Source organism: Rhinolophus sinicus, chromosome 16 (genome assembly GCF_057876585.1).
Source record: "Rhinolophus sinicus isolate RSI-liver-muscle chromosome 16, RSI-T2T, whole genome shotgun sequence".
NCBI classification, from domain to species: domain Eukaryota; kingdom Metazoa; phylum Chordata; class Mammalia; order Chiroptera; family Rhinolophidae; genus Rhinolophus; species Rhinolophus sinicus.
In genome coordinates this window covers 7,065,404-7,079,374 of record NC_142516.1, presented here as the reverse complement: position 1 = coordinate 7,079,374, position 13,971 = coordinate 7,065,404, and the positions used below count along the sequence as shown (strand labels likewise).

At 52.0% G+C, this 13,971-nt stretch overlaps 1 protein-coding gene across 1 annotated transcript in view; it reads right to left on the bottom strand.

Moving 5' to 3' along the window:
- The window catches only part of ENG (endoglin), a 28,890-nt gene that overhangs the window by 7,895 nt on the left and 7,024 nt on the right, over positions 1-13,971 (bottom strand). The window contains exons 2-5 of the mRNA XM_019728648.3: positions 12,521-12,663; positions 3,716-3,856; positions 1,144-1,309; positions 268-433 (exon numbers count right to left, since the gene is read on the bottom strand). Of these exons, the coding sequence (XP_019584207.3) occupies positions 268-433; positions 1,144-1,309; positions 3,716-3,856; positions 12,521-12,663 (616 nt within the window). The remainder of the gene's footprint in view (positions 1-267; positions 434-1,143; positions 1,310-3,715; positions 3,857-12,520; positions 12,664-13,971) is intronic.

Here is a 13,971-nt window from a genome sequence, read left to right as displayed (position 1 = left end):
GTCAGCGCGGGCGGGAATGCGGGGTTGGGCGGGGCCTGACGGAGACTGGTCCAGCCGGGACAAGGCCTGGGGTCCGAGAGCAGCTGCTGCCCTATTACTTACTGAGATGTGGGCCTGAGGGATGGGCGTGGAAATGAGCAGGGCTTGAGCTCCTAGAGGAGGCGAGACTATACTATTACTATCTGGCCGGGGGCGGGGCTGAAGCTTTGGACAGGGCGTGGCTTAGTAGAAGAGGGCGGGGCCTGGCCCGGGGGCGTACCCCCTTACCTGGGCTCCGGGCTCGGCAGGACCCTCAGGATGTGCACCTCCTTGTGGCCAGCCACACCTTCCAAGCGGCAGCCCCGGACCAAGGCCTTGGTGCGTGGCGTCCATTGGAGAGTGTGGCCCATGTCCATGAGGGGTTCGGGACTGCAGGAGGATGGTGACCTGGGGGCTGCGGAAACAAGCGCACCTCAGTCCCCTCCTCGAGAAGCTTGGCACCTAACACAGAGGCCCACCCTTACCCACAGTAAAGGTGGGGCAGGTAGGATGGAGCAGCAAAGAAGTGGGGGGCAGGGGAGGACCTGGGCTCAAATCTCCCCTCCACCACTTACTGCCAGTCGCTCGCTCACCGCAAGTCCACCTCCCCCCCACACCCCTCCACATACTGCCTCTGTTTCCTTATCTGTCAACACACGGTTTATATAAGGTGTGAACCATGGCACATGTTAGGGACAAAGGCCTCTAGCACCTCACTCCCATGTGTATCTAATAACCTGACCTTACATAATTTATTTATCTGTAGATATGTTTATTGTCATCTCCCCACCACAGTGTCAGCTCCAAGAGGGCAGGGTCTGGGTCTGTGCCCACAGAGTCCCCAAATGTCTAGCATAGGGCTTGGCACATAGTATGTGCACAATAAAAAATATGAAATTACTGTTTTTGTAGGTCAAAAAAACTGACAAGTAGCAAGTTTACCTGGTTCAATCTAATATTTGGTGAAGGAGTAACTACTGTTCCAATAAAGCACTGACTTGCTATATGTGACTTGGGGCAAATTACGTCCCCTCTTGGAGCCTTAGTGTCCACATCTGATGAATGGGCCAGAGGAATTCAGATTCCTCCAGTCCTGAGCCCAGAGAGGCTGCCAGGGAAGCTGACCTTGGTCCAGATGGAGAAAGATATTTTGGGGGTCATTCAGCTCGGCGGTAGACGTAATGGCGCCCTTTGTACGTGCCCAGTTGAGGACCTGGCTCTTGTTAATGAAGACTGGCAGTTCTGTGACATTGACTCCTGAGATCTTTTGAAAGATGACCAGACCGGGATCCTGAGGAGAGACAAGGAGGCTCAGGGCACTGTTCCTGGGTCTGAGTCCCCTGTACCATACAGGAGGTCAGGAGGTAATTTGGGGAGGCAGCTGTTTGGCTGAGCAGACGCAGCCAGGGCTGGGAATGCTGAGGCCGGCAGATCTGAAGTCAGCCCCGAGCCCCCTAACTAGGGTCTGCCTGTCTCCCTTCCACACCTGGAGGTCTGGGTGGATACATATCCATGTTCATCACCTGTCCCAAATCGCCCCCCACCCCATACTCATACTCATTCAACCCACACTCATGACAGCAGGTGGCTGCTATCTGGTTCCCTCACACTCTATGGGTCCGGGAGGGAAAACGTCTGCCTTGCCCATCCCTGCATGATGCTCGACACATAGTAGGACTGAGGAATATTTGTCTGACTTTGCACCTGTCTCTAGGCCCAACACAGGCGTCAGGATGATGCCTGGCACACAGCAGGTACTCCCTCCACATGGGAAGGGAGGAAAGAAGAAATGGCTAAATAAATGAATGCATAAAAGACAAATAGAAATGGTTCCTTCCCTGGGGATCTTACCATCTAGAAACTAGCCATGCATCGTCATTTGAAACAATAGAAGACAAAGAATATTATTTAATAAGAAACAAAGGAGCAGGACAGGTCCCCTGGGTGAACAGGGATGGGAATTTCGGTGGCGCCAGTGCCTCACTGCCCCTATTGCCCACACCCCAGGAGAGACCCTGGTCGGCCGGGGGAAAGGAAACAAGGAAGCCTTCCTGGTAGAGGTGCTGTGTTGAAGTCAAAGGATTCAGAGGAAGTCGTTGGAGCCTTGGATTCAGCTCCCTTGCATTCCATCTCCAAAACTGGGGGCATTGAGCTGAAGCAGCATAAGGGTTTCAGGCTAGATACTCAAGGGGACTGCCTGACAGTGGCGATAGGAAAGACATCACAGAATGGCCCACCTTGAATAGGGCAGGACTTTAACAAGGCAGCAAAATGATGAGCCCCTGGGTGAGGAACCTAGCCCCCATGATGGAAGGGTTGGGGCAGTGGCGGAGGCAAGGAACTTTATCCAGTCTAACCCTCAGGGTCATGGTCTGTAAAATGGGAATGTAACAGGGATTAAAAGGCAAGGCATTTGTCTGGTTCTGGCCCAGAGTCTCGTGCCCCCAGCTGGACCATGGCCTCTCTGGTGGCATTCCTGCTCCAGAAGCGCAGGCCAAGGCCTAGCATGTCTCGGGTGGTGCCCCCCACCCTGAGTATTCTTAGCCCCAGGAGGAAGGCCAAAGGAGGCGTGGCTGCTGTGACCTTCCAGCCCTGGCGGGCATGTTTCGCGTTCCCTGCCTCACCCAGGGCCCTCTGGGCTCAGCTCTCCTGCCTAAGTCACCTCCGAGGGCCTGGGATGGGAAAGGAGGAGGAGGACAGGCCTTGACAAGACCTGGTCCCTCACTGGGCCTCGATATTCCCCCACTGGGAACAGGAATGTACTGCCTGGGCTCGTCCAGCTCTGCCTTCTGGTCGGCTTCAGGAGCTCCCTCACTCTGGGGGCTTTCGTGCTGGCCGTCTCCGTCTGTGGTGTCCCTGTCACCAGTCTCGATTCTTCACCCCAACCACCCCCTAATTTATCTCTGTCTCTGGGCCTGTCTCCCAGGCAGCCCTGGATCCCATCTGTCTTGGGGTCTCCAGCTCCTCTCCCCCAACTGTCCCTGGTCTCTCAGTGTCTGTCTGTCTCTCCCACAACAGGCCCACCCTCTTTCAGTCTCCATTTTTCTTTCTGTGTCTCTCTCCCCCTTGTTATCTTTGCTGTTGTCTGTCCCCGCCACCCCACATTCTCTGGCTGTAAACAACAGCTGCTCACAACTGGGGGTCACCTCCCAGGGTCTCCATGTAGAGGAGCCAGTGTTGACAGCCACCCTACTTCCTCCAGCCCTGAGTGCCCTTGCTGTGGGTCCCTGCCAGTTACCTACTCTCTTAAAACTTGAATTATTAAAAAATATTTTTTCTCCAACGTAGGCCATATTAATTAGAGCAAATCTTACAAAATAATTGTGTCTCCTAATCCTACTTTACAGCCATAACTACTATTAACATATTATTAGGTTTCCTCCTGACCCTTTTCCTCTGTTCTTAAATATTTTCAAATATATGTAACTTTTTCAAAGACAGTGACAAGATTATTTTATGGAATGTCATCGGGTCCATCACTGCCCCTATTGCCTGTAGTTCTCCCACGGGACAGATGGGAAAACTGAGGCTATGTGAGAGCGTGGAGTTGGCCATCCACCTGAATCACACCTCCAGGTTTGGACTCTACCCCAGACCCTGCTGCTTTTGGGGTTCTTTCTGTCAGGGCCCCCAGGATTCACCAGGCAGGGCCTTCCCATGGTCAGTGCCTCAGCCTGGGCTTGGAGGTAACACTCACGTAGGCCAGGTGGAGCGGGAATCCTGGGTTTTGCAGCTGTAGGAAGACAGACTTCTTTGTGCTTATGACCACAAGCACCTCTCGGGGCCAGGTGCCATTTTGCTTGGGTATTTGGACAGTCAGCTCCAGCTCTGATATGTCCTGGGTGGGGCAGGGAAAGACACACACACAGAGACCAGTCAGACTTGCACAGACTGTGCCACCCACATCAATACTGACAGCCCACGTACCGTCTGACGGCTTTCACTCCCCTCTTCCTGCCTGGCCTGTCCACCCCTGCTTCCCAGGGCCCAGCTCAGGCCTGGCCCTCAGGAGGTGCTCAGAAAATATTTGTTGAATGAATGAGAGTGATTAGTCCCAGCAAATCCAAAGAGATAAAGAAAAACATGTGATGAGCCTGAACTGTATCCAACAGTCGATCAAGCTTTGTTATTTCTATTGAGCACTTGCTGTGTACCAGGCCTGCAAGCTTCTGTGTGACTCAGTATCCGGTGTACTTTCTCTGTCCATCTGAAGCAGGATCAAGGCTTCAACCGCTCCCCCAGTTTATAGTATTCCTGTTTCCTTACTATTTTTTTTTTTAATTGGGAACAGTGTGTTTTTCCAGGGCCCATCAGCTCCAAATCGGTGTCCTTCAATCTAGTTGTGGAGGGCGCAGCTCAGCTCCAAGTCCAGTCGCCGTTTTCAACCTTAGTTTCAGGGGGTGCAGCCCACCATCCCATGTGGGAATTGAACTGGCAACCTTGTTATTAAGAGCTCACGCTCTAACCACCTGAGCCATCTGGCCGCCCCTCCGGAAGCTCAGCAGCAGCTTGTTGTCTTCAATCTAGTTGTGGAAGGCGCAGCTCACTGGCCCATGTGGGAATCGAACCCGCAACCCTGCTGTTCAGAGCTCGCACTCTAATCGACTGAGCCATTCAGCCGCCCTGCCTTACTATTTTAAAGTACTCAAATGCCCTTATTTTTGTTGATATAATCCATTATTTTGATATTTTATAAGAATGTGAAGTTGAGATCATTTATGTCTTGAGCAGTACCAACTGCATTAAAAATTTTAATTGCTCACAGTGTACACATTTAGAATGCTCCCAGAACAACAACGATACTTAACACTTATATAGTGCTTACTGTGTGCCAGGACTCTTCTAAGTGCTTTACATATTGATTCATTTAATCCTCACAAAATCCCTAAGAGGTAGGCACCATTACTAGTCTCACTGACAGATGAGGAAACAAGGCACAGAGAGGTGAAGTCATTTGCCCATGATCACGCAGCAAGTAAATGTGGAGCTAGGATGTGGACCTGGGCAGGCCTCTTCTAGACACTCCACAGCCCAGCCATATTTTTCTATACCTCCTTATTCCCAAGAAGGAAAAGAATCCAGCGATTCACAAAGGCAAAGCTTCTATTGAAAGAATATCTGCTCTGCTCAAAGACTTTCTGAACCAGTGGAGTGTGAGCTACTACTGAACCTGAAACAGGTTTAGGCCTCAGAAGCTCTGCCAGGAATTCAGACGGACAAAGAATGGAAACCTTTTACTGAAACACAAACTCCAGCTGCTCTCAAAAGCTGGCAAGCTTGACAAAGAGAAACGCTGGTCCCCCAAATTTCCTTAAACTTATCAAAAATGAGAGAGATTTCAAGATGAAGAGATCAGTGGAAAGTTTTTAGATTTAACTTCTAATTCTCTCTTGGCCATTTCCCCAACTGATGTCACAGAGCCAGAGAGAATGTTTCAGCTGCTGGAAAAATCTGCCCAGAAATATTTCCGTTACTCCGTAATGACACCATAATCACTCTTTGTTTGTGAGTTTGTTCTTTAAAACAAAAAGAGGAAATAATATTCCATTTTCAATGTTTCACAACTTATTTTCAGTTTAGTGAGCTAGTTAAGTTGCTTATTTTTGAATAATTATTTTTATGCTAATTTGTAGAATGATAAGACATGTTTGAAATTTACGTTTGTATAAGTTTACATTTTTTGTTCATTAATGTTGTCTGATGGGTTTATAACTTTTGCGTTTTGAAACCTGTTTCATCAATTTTTTAAAATATTATGCATCCTAAAGACTTTAAAAATTAAATACTGGATTTAATATCATATTTTGGTAAAATATGAAATCTACATCTAAATATCAGAACGGACATTTTGTTCCAGGATTGTGATCACCACTTGAAATTAACAGGGGAGAAGGGAGACCCCCCTTGGTGATATCAGGGAAAGCCAGGGGACAGGCGACCTACCAGAACCTTTGACAATGGACACACCCCAGCGTCTTTACCTTGATTGTGTACATGCTGTTAGTTTGAATAATATGACCGCACAACTCTGTATATATACTAAAAAGTATATATATACTTTATATACTAAAGTATATATACTAAAAAGTATATATACACTCAACTGTACACTTTAAATGGGCCGATGTTGTCTCGATAAGACTGTGAAATACACAACCATTAAATGTCAGTAATTTCACATGGTTCGACTAAATCCGTGCCTGGCCCTGTGCTGAGCGTGTTACACATGCTCTCACCGAAGCAGGGTCAGGTGTTCTCCCATTTTACAGATGCAGCAAGTCAGACTCAGGGAGGAAAGCTGCCAAGGGAACTGCTGGGGAGTGGGGAAGTCAGGGGCCCAGGGCATGTTAGCCTCGTGCCAGAGTGGCGCCCAGAGCCCCTGGACCTGTGGGCATCTTGTCTGCCCCATCTGTGTGTCCTCACCCAGGGGAGTAGACTTTGAGACCCCACACATGGTAAACAGATGGGCCCTGTGGTTTGGAGATACCACAGGCTGCAGTGGAAGAGGAGATCCATCCCCTGCCCCTTGGTGGGCACCCACAGGCCGAGAGCGCTACAGGTGACAGAGCAGCTGGGATCTCAGCCCGAGTTGGGAGGCAAAAGCCCTGTGAGCATCCATTCCTGCTGGTGCCCTGCAACTGTCCCTGTTCCTCTGTGTCTCAGTTTCCCTAGCTATGAAACAGGAGTAGCAGAGTTGGGAACCAATACTAGGTAGGGCTCTGGATAAAGGAAGTGAAAAGACAAGTGGAGGTCAGGGTCGGGTCATGCAGAGGGTGAGGAGACTAGGAGACTAGAACTTTGGGACCTCTGTTAGGACACTCAGCTCCTCTCCCAGAGCTTTCACACCAAACCACCGCTTAATTGTCACCAAGTCCCTCCCTGTAGAGTTGGGGGCTGGAGTGGAGGGAGGGCTGAGGCCCAAAGAGGGGCAGTCATGGGCCAGGGCCACACAGAAAGTGGGCAGTGTGGACACTCAGGAAGGCTTGAAAACGGGGTTCTCTGGGGTCTCAGCTCCCGGGCCTAGCTGAGGCCAGCTGGTTACCAGAAAACCTCGTCAGGGTTTCCACAGCAAACATTTCCATCCCGTAGCCCTGACTCATCAACGCGTTCACTCACACGCACACTGATTTCCCTCTTCCCTCCCAGCCCGGAGCCCAAAGGCAAGGAAAGGGGCCTCCTTGCCTCCCACCTCCAAACTCCCAGTCTTCCCAATGGCACCTGGGAATTCTGAGAGCTTAGCCAAGGTAGGCAGCCACCTCCTTACCCCCAGCTCTGAAACCTGGGCCAGCTTGTGTCACCCAGGCCCCCTCCCTGAGAAGGGGGGCGGGAGACCTAGTTTCTATTTTTGTGCCAGTGTCCCACAGATGCCATTGTTGGCCCAGCGGTCAGTGGCGGGAAGGGGGATTTCGGTGAGGAGGTCCTGAGCACTAGTAGCCACTTATAGAAAGTCGCTTCCAGCAATTCTTCTAGGAGTGGAGCCTCAGGGCTGCTTGCAGCCGCCACCCTCCTAGGGCCAGACTGGAGCCGGCCAGATTGGAGCCAGCCGTCCCTCTGTCCACCCCAGCAGACTAAGATGGTACATCCAGGCAGGGTGGCTGGGGACGGGATCAAAGCCAGACTGACCTGAATTCAAACGTGGGTTCAGTCATTAGCCTGTGACCCTGGGTGGTCACTTCCTCTCTTTGGGCCTCAGTTTCCTGAGCTGGAAAATGGGCTGAACAATATGCCCACTTCATAAACTTGTGAGGACTCAGTGAGATTCTGCCTGCAAAGTGGGTTCAGTGCCCAGCTAAATACAGAGTAGCGCTGCTTTCGTGACCTCCGATCTCCTTGCCCATTCATCCAAAGATGCCATGGTTTGGGGGCTGGGGAGGCTGATGATAGAGGTGGGCAGCACTTAGCTGGAACTGGGACACACCTCCTGTGGCATCCCCTCTCGGGCCTCAGTCTCCCCATCTGTGCAGGGAGGAGTTAGGCTCAGTGCGGCCCGTGGATTCCATCCTGCCTGCTGGGGGTCCCAGTGTTTGGCACCTGGAATCATGGTTTTCAGCCAGCTGGCCACAGAGTGGGCTTCCAAAACCCCAAGAAGAGACATACTACTTTCCCCAACTGAGGGCCAGCCCGTGCCTTCCCCATATCCCCACTTCGTTTGCCTATCCAAGAGGCCAGCACTGGGCCCAGCCTGGGGCTTCTGTGTTGTCAAAGTGGGAGAGGAAGAAGGCACACTGTGTCCTCCATGAACTTGGCAGAAAACAAGACTAACACCCCCAAACAACCAATGATGAACAACAAGTAACACTACTAACCCCTTGGGGATAGCCAACCAGTAAGTGTTTATTTATACACATGTATGTATTTCTCCTTCCTTCCTTCCTTCCATTATCTACTCACCTGTCCATCCATCCATCCAATATTTATTGCCAGACGGACCCTGAGCTGGACACTGGGGATACAGCAGTGAGAGAGCAAATGAAATCACTGCCATGCCCCTCCACCAAGCCTACCCCTAATATTTGCAAGGCCTGGAACAAGAGTACAAGTGGCAGCCCCTGGTCCCCAGCCCACCCCCTTCTCTTCACAAGCACTCATGTGAGAACTCAGCCTAGATTCCCAAGCTCTGCTGTGCCCACCCCCCACAAATAGTCACCTCTCTACCCTTTAGGTCTAGGGGAGTTTACACCAGCCCTGCAGTGTTCCCTCTAGAGAACAGGACAAGAAAGAGCCCCAGGCCACTGTGGGAGGAGGCTCTGCGCACTGGGGCAGGGAACTCTGGAGTCCTGAGTACCCACAGCATGGACCAGGGGGAAGAGTGCAGGTTCCAGGAGGGCACGCTGGGGGAGGGATGCAACTGAAAGAGGGGCCACTAATTGTGGGGCTCTGGGCAGGATCCCCCTTTGCCCAAGTCTGAGGGTACCACTGCCTTCCACAGCTCTTCACAGTCTCTCAGGACATTCTGGGGGAGTCCAGGGCCCCTGCCACTCTCCCTCTGCCTGAGCAGCCCTGCCTGCCCTTCTGGCCAGGAGTGAGTCAGTGCCAGAGCCCAGCAGGCTCCAATGGTTGGGTGGGGGTATCGTCGGCTCCCCGAGTTTACCCAGAAGTGGGGTGAATCACCAGCTGCCCCAGCTCTGGCCCAGCTGACTGGGGTTTGTTAGAAGGACAGCAAGCAGATCGGAGCAATCGGCCTGACGGGAATCACTGAGACACCAGGCCGGTTTCCTGTCTCTGCGGGTCAGGATGTGACCCTCAGCCCCCTCCCGGAATCCAGGCTCCAGCTGGCCCTTTGGGGACCCAGTGAGATAGAGTTCTGGCCCAGCGGCCCCCTCTTCTGTCTGCAAATCTCCCCAACACACACACACACACACACACACACACACACACACCCCGAACCTCTCTTCTTGAGGCTGTTGGCTGCCACAACTCATCTGCCGCCCATTCACAGGAAATCTGAGGATTCAGAGGCCACGCAGGGATGGATGGGAAAGCCGTGTCTCTGTGCCAGCACTTGAAGAAGGCAGACATATGTCGGGAGGGATTGGACTGATTACTGAGACAGCTGCCGCCCACGCTACCGCTGCCAGCTCATGGAGTACCCTCTGCCTGGAATGCCCTCGACCCCCTCTGCATCCAGCTAGTCACTGGGAGCTGTTTCCCTAATGCCCCTTTCCCTCCACAATCAGGGCTGACGGCCCCCTGTACTTACTTCCCCCCTAGTGCTGATTCCATCATTCAATACTGGGCCTGCTGATGGCCATGGCTGCCTCCCCTGGCCTGGGAGTGGCCCAAGGGCAGGGCCAGGTCTGCTTTCTCTCTGCACCATCAGTGCCCAACACAGGCTGGACACAGAGCAGGCACCTGGCGATGACTGGTTGAGGGGTACTGTTGGGCCATGGACCCCATTCTTAGGGGCTGTCTAGGTAGGAAGGTGCCTCCCAGGGAGACCACAGGTCCTTCAGTGTCATAGCAGTAGGGTCTGGTCAGATCATGGGCTTGACCCTTAGGGCAGGGCGGCCAGGAGCACTCGGGGGCGCAGAGGGGGGAGGGCTCCCTCAGGCTGGACCTCAATTGCCCCCTATGAAAATACATTCCCAGCCCCTGCATCACCTGGTAGCAATAATCTTTGGAAATCAAATTAGTTGACTGATGTGAGGTTGTTCTACACATTGTAGCATGCCTGGCGAAATAAGGGTATTTACGGATGAGCCATGGAGCCCAAAGAGGAGCCATTACAATAACCACAAGCACAGCTACCAGACATGGAGCAGTCGCTCTGGGTAGGCCCGCACTCAGTATTTTTTCTGCACTATCCCATTGGATTGTCACCGTTCCCTGAGACGCAGGGACTATCATCTCTATGTTTGCTATGGGAAAACCAAGGCTTGAAGAGGTGGCCCAAAGTCATGCCGCTATGAGTGGGGAAGCCAAAGTTCAATGTGAAGGCTGTCTGCCTCCAGAGCCCATCTTCTTAACCCCTACATCCAGCTCACATAGCAGTGCATTCATTCATTCATTCATTCATTCACACATTCAATAGTTACTTGGTATATGCCAGGCCCTGGCCCAGATTCTGACACTCTGTAATTCTTTGGTGAGTCCTGAGTGCAAGAAATGTGTGTCTATTGGAGAGTGGGGAGAAGAAGCCCCCTCAGCTTGCCAGGCACTATACGAGGTGCTGGCCAGTGAAAGGTCCAGGACTGGAGCCCTAGTCTACTGAACCCCAGCTCTCTCCAGCACCCCTTCAAACAAACATGCTTGACAGTCCTGGAGCTGGCAGCCTAGCTCCTTGAATGCGAAGCCAGACGTTCCATGGACTGAGTTGTCTGGAAGAGGCAGAGTGACAGGGAGATTCTGTTGTCATGAGTTTTAGGAGGATGGAGTTACAGTGGCACCCTGCTATGCCCCTGAAAATCCTCCAATGATTGTCACTGCCTACAGGATAAAGACCAAACTCCTTAATAAGATGACAGGGGCCTTTTCCATCTCCCCAGCTCTACCCCAAGGTAACCTGTAAGCTCCTGCCCCAGCGAACCACAGGCTGACCCCAACTGCGGCCCTCTTCCCTACCTGTGCGTTCACTTTATCCTGTTCCTTCACTCAGTAAGCTCCTGGCCGTCCTCACTGTTGTTGTTTCCTCCAGGAAGCCCTACCTAATCCCACAGCAGCTGGGGTACCCCTGCCCTGTGCTGCCTAAAGAGGCACCAATCACTTAGACCCTGGCTGTCTGTCTACACATCAGCCTCCCACAGACCGGGGTACTGGGCAGGGGCCTTTCTCTGACTGGCCCACAGTTGAGTGATTAGGGTGGGGGATCCCAGTCACCCAGAAGAGGCACAGAGACCCGAACATCAGAGCAAACAAAATGAACTTATAGAGGGCAATCTTATTTTCTAGATCATCACCAAAATTGAAAAAAATTACAATGGCTATGAAAACCATATAACGTGTGTTTGGCGCTATCTGTGGTTTTGGGATTATCAAGGCCCACAGTCCTCATGGCAGGCAGGGCGGTGGGGAGCAGGCCCCCCGATATTGGTGGTCTGGGCACTGTCTTATCACTGCACAAACACAGGGCAACTTAACAGTTTCAGGGGCAAGTTGGCCACAAGTTTACCCTGAGCTGACACCACTAAATCGCTATCAGGACCCGAGTCCATAGCAGCCAGGTGTGGTTACCAGCCCAGGCGGGCCAGACGCTGCCTGAACCCTGAGATTCACTGGGGAGCCAGGTGACAGCCTGGCTTGGAGACCCTGGGAATCTAGTATGAATTCTGGCCTTGAGTGTGTTGCTTCACCTCTCTAGGCCGGCCTCAGTTTCCTCCTCTGAAAAGTGGGGTAATAACAGATGCTGCTAGATGGGAGGCTTAACATATATTAATGTGTTTAACTCACTTTCTGGCACATAGTAGGCCTAGCATAGCACAGTACCTAGCACATAGTAAGTGCTCAGTAAATGTGTTTTTTTTTAAAGAGGAATTTAAACTAAGTGGTGGACCTCAGGAGGGTTCTCGGGGGAAGAATAGTCTCCAAGGCTGGCATCGCTGGCTTCCAGTCTCTGAGGGGCTGCTGACCAGGTCACAGATGTTCAGTAGGGGACATTCCAGGGAGGGAGACTTGGACTAAACGGACGGAAGCACTTTCTCAAAGTCAAAGCTGCCTAGAGTGGAACTGTGTCTCCTGAGAAGCAGCGAGCCCCCCATCATAGGACACACATGCACAACAGCTCACCTGGTCTGCTCCACCCCCCACCTGGCTCTACTTGGTTGCCAACCAAACCCAGCCTTTCCCACCTGGGACTTGCGGTGGCATCCAGAAGATTGCCCCAATGCTGGCCCCAGAAGTGCCAACCTTTATAGGCCTTGTAAGTCGTCCATGTCATCCTCCTGGGAGGAGCCCTGGTGAGGCCTTAGCCCGCTGCTCAGGGACAACCACAAAGAAGGCTCCCCTTATCCCGTTGGCCCTGGGCCTATCTCTGGGTCCCTCCCCGACCCTGCCATCAGGCACTCACCTTTGGGAACTTCAGGAACAAGATGTGGACTTCAACGGTAGCATTGGGCACATGAGCCACGCAGCCCTCAGAAACCTGGTTTGTGACATATGTCACCTCAGGGTCCACAGGCTGTAAGTCACAATGGACTGTTTCTGCAAGACCTGTCGGGGAAACACAGCCGGAGAGAGGATCAGGTAAGAACAAGGTGGTTACAATTACTCCCTTTGTTAATGCCTACTGGGTGCTTGGCACTGACTAAGGGCTTTATTGCCTCTTCACAGCTACCTTGTGAGGTGGATGTCATTATATCCATTCCACAGATGAAGAAACTGAGACTCAGAAAGGAACAATCTCTTGCTCCAAGTCACAGTTCTACTAGGTGTAAGGTTGAGAGATAAAATGCAGACAGCCAGTTAAATATGAATAAATAAAAAATGAATAATTTTTAAAGTATAAGTTTATCCCAAATAGTTCATGGGACATACTTACACTAAAATTTTTTTCATTGTTTATCTGAAATTGAAATTTAACTGTGTGTCATGCAGGGTCTCAGCTCCTGCTCCAGGCACCAGAATGCAGGATATGGTGAGGCCAAAAAGGAACACCCACGGAGCCATAGGTAGGGGAGTCATATCACTATAGTCTCGCTGGCGGCTGGGTTGGAGACACAGGAAGCAGGCTCCACACGCTGCACAATCCGTTGTCTGATTCTTTGCCAACCAACCAATCCCCAATGTAGCCATGGCACTTATATTAGTGGCTAATGGCTAACCGGTAACAACTGATGGCCACCCAGTCACCGCAGATGGCCATCTGATTACAGCTGATGGCCATCTAATAACTGAGCCAGCACCTTTCCACATGAGGCCGAGAGCCTGGAAACTGCTCTCTGAGACTCTGTCCCCACACTGGGCATCCTATATTATATTTGCTCCAACTGGCAGCCTTAACTGTGTGGCAGGACCCACATATTCACATACCCAATCCCCCAAGCTGGTTAACTCCAAAGTAAGGCAACAGCTGAGATCAGGAGACAAAACTTCCCCTCTTGAGCCCCAAGGAGGCTGGGAGGAATGGGCCAAGGAGCGTTTAGAGACACAGTGAGCCAAATGGGTAGCCCAGGTTTGGAGGGCGACTGTCGGAGTAGGCCACGGAGCTGGCCTCTGTGCTGCCCGGAAACGCGGGTCCTGAGGGAAGGGAATGGAATTTCACCCTGACCCAGTGAGGAGGAAGAGGAAATGAGGCCCCTACACCTCGTCCTAAGGAATGTGCCAGGGAAAGGGGGGGGGTTGCTCCGGAGGAGGGAAGGAGGACAGGGAAGGGGAGACTGTTTGGAAGTTTGTGTCTCCATCTTGTCGCGCTCACTTCCTGTTTTCTTGGAGATCAAAGATGGGTGCGGAGGGACTGGCTGCATGGCTAGCTGACGCCAGCTCAGAGAAGGGGGGTAGGGAGGCTTCTTCTGAATTCCA